At 63.0% G+C, this 1,541-nt stretch overlaps 1 protein-coding gene across 1 annotated transcript in view; it reads left to right on the top strand.

The window, feature by feature from the left end:
* Positions 1-1,290: 1,290 nt before the first annotated feature.
* S100P (S100 calcium binding protein P) overlaps positions 1,291-1,541 on the top strand; it is a 2,899-nt gene continuing 2,648 nt past the window's right edge. The window contains exon 1 of the mRNA XM_077750489.1: positions 1,291-1,500. Coding sequence (XP_077606615.1) covers positions 1,363-1,500 — 138 coding nt within the window. The 5' untranslated portion in view covers positions 1,291-1,362. The remainder of the gene's footprint in view (positions 1,501-1,541) is intronic.

Here is a 1,541-nt window from a genome sequence, read left to right as displayed (position 1 = left end):
CCTTCCCCTTCTTTCTTTTTTTTAAAAAATTTTTTAACTTTTTTTTCTTAAATATTTATTTCTGAGAAAGAGCGTGAGCAGGGGAGGGTCAGGGAGAGGGAGACACAGAATCTGAAGCAGCTCCAGGCTCTGAGCTGTCAGCACAGAGCCCGAAGCAGGGCTCGAACCCAGGAACCGTGAGATCATGACCTGACTGGAAGTCGAACGCTTAACCGACTGAGCCACCCAGGTGCCCCCTCTTCCTTCCCTTTCAACAAGTGTCACCACGAGGCCTCTTAACACCCTTTTGTCGTCGTTGGTGAGGCCCCAGGAGACCGGGACCTGGAGTCTCTCCGTAAGAAGGACTTAGGGACAGGGAGTGTGCTGGCCTTTCCCAGCCCCCAAATGATCAGCTACGGGGTCTGGCTAAGCCTCTCCTGCAGGGGACCTGGGAAACAAAGCGGGGCTGACCTAGGACCTGCTGCCGCTCCTGGGGAGAGTGCCAGGCTGGGGCTGAGGCCGCTGCGCGTGGAGCTGGCTGGGCCTTCTGGCCACCCTGGGGTTCCCGGTATCCGGATGCCGGGCAGCCGGGCCTGGCAGGCCTCCCCAGCAGCAGGGCCCCAGCGCGCCACCCTGGGGACGGAGGGAAGGGCAGCTGTGTGCTCATGGGGTTCTGGCGCGGTCCATGCCTCTGTGTCGCACGCTGCCGCCGGCCCTGAGGTTCTGATAGACCGCGTGTCCTCCGCACCGGCCATCAGGAGACAGACGGACTTAGCATTTCAGGTCCCAGAAGCCCACGGCACCCCTGGGGCGCCCCAGCCAGGTGGCAGGAGAGAGGAGGCGGACGGGGTGGTGTGGCTGGTGGCGTGTCTGCTGGCCTCAGTCGTCCAGCTGTGGGTTCGGGGAGCACGACTGAGGCATAGGTGGTCCCATCCGGAGTTCTGCTAAGCGCTGCAGGTGCAAAACGCGTGCAGCTCCGCCTCAAGTCCACGTGCACAGGGGCCGGAAGACCGGACAGGACCGGTCCGCACATTCCTTACTCAACAAACGCCCACCAGTCACCTGCTTACTGTCCCCTGACCGTAGTGTCAGCAAACCAGTGATGAATGACCCCAAGACACGGGAAGCCCGGGAAAATGTGGGTGCACCACAACTGCGGGCCAGGCGAGCTTTCAGGAAGTGTCCACACAGTGCATTTCACGGACTGAGCAACGCGGGGGTGGGGGGGGGAGGGCCAGGGCCTGCGGACCGCCCAGCCCTGCTTGGCCCACCCTCTGTGTCAATATGAGGCTGCGCCTTATAAAGCGCCCAGAAGCCGCCGGCGGGACATTTCCTGGGCCGAGTCAGCTCCCGCAGGCAGGAAGGTGGGCGGCATCCAGCACCATGACGGAACTGGAGACGGCCATGGGCATGATCATCGACGTGTTCGCCCGCTACGCGGGGGCCGAGGGCAACAAGCAGAGCCTGACCAAGGGGGAGCTGAAGGTGCTCATGGAGAAGGAACTCCCGGGCTTCCTGCAGGTGGGCGCCCAGGGGCGCAGGGCCCAGTGGGGGGGGGGGGG

The sequence above is a fragment of the Crocuta crocuta genome, unplaced genomic scaffold, assembly GCF_008692635.1.
Source record: "Crocuta crocuta isolate KB4526 unplaced genomic scaffold, BGI_CrCroc_1.0 scaffold179, whole genome shotgun sequence".
Lineage (NCBI taxonomy): Eukaryota > Metazoa > Chordata > Mammalia > Carnivora > Hyaenidae > Crocuta > Crocuta crocuta.
This window is presented reverse-complemented; position numbering and strand designations above follow the sequence as displayed.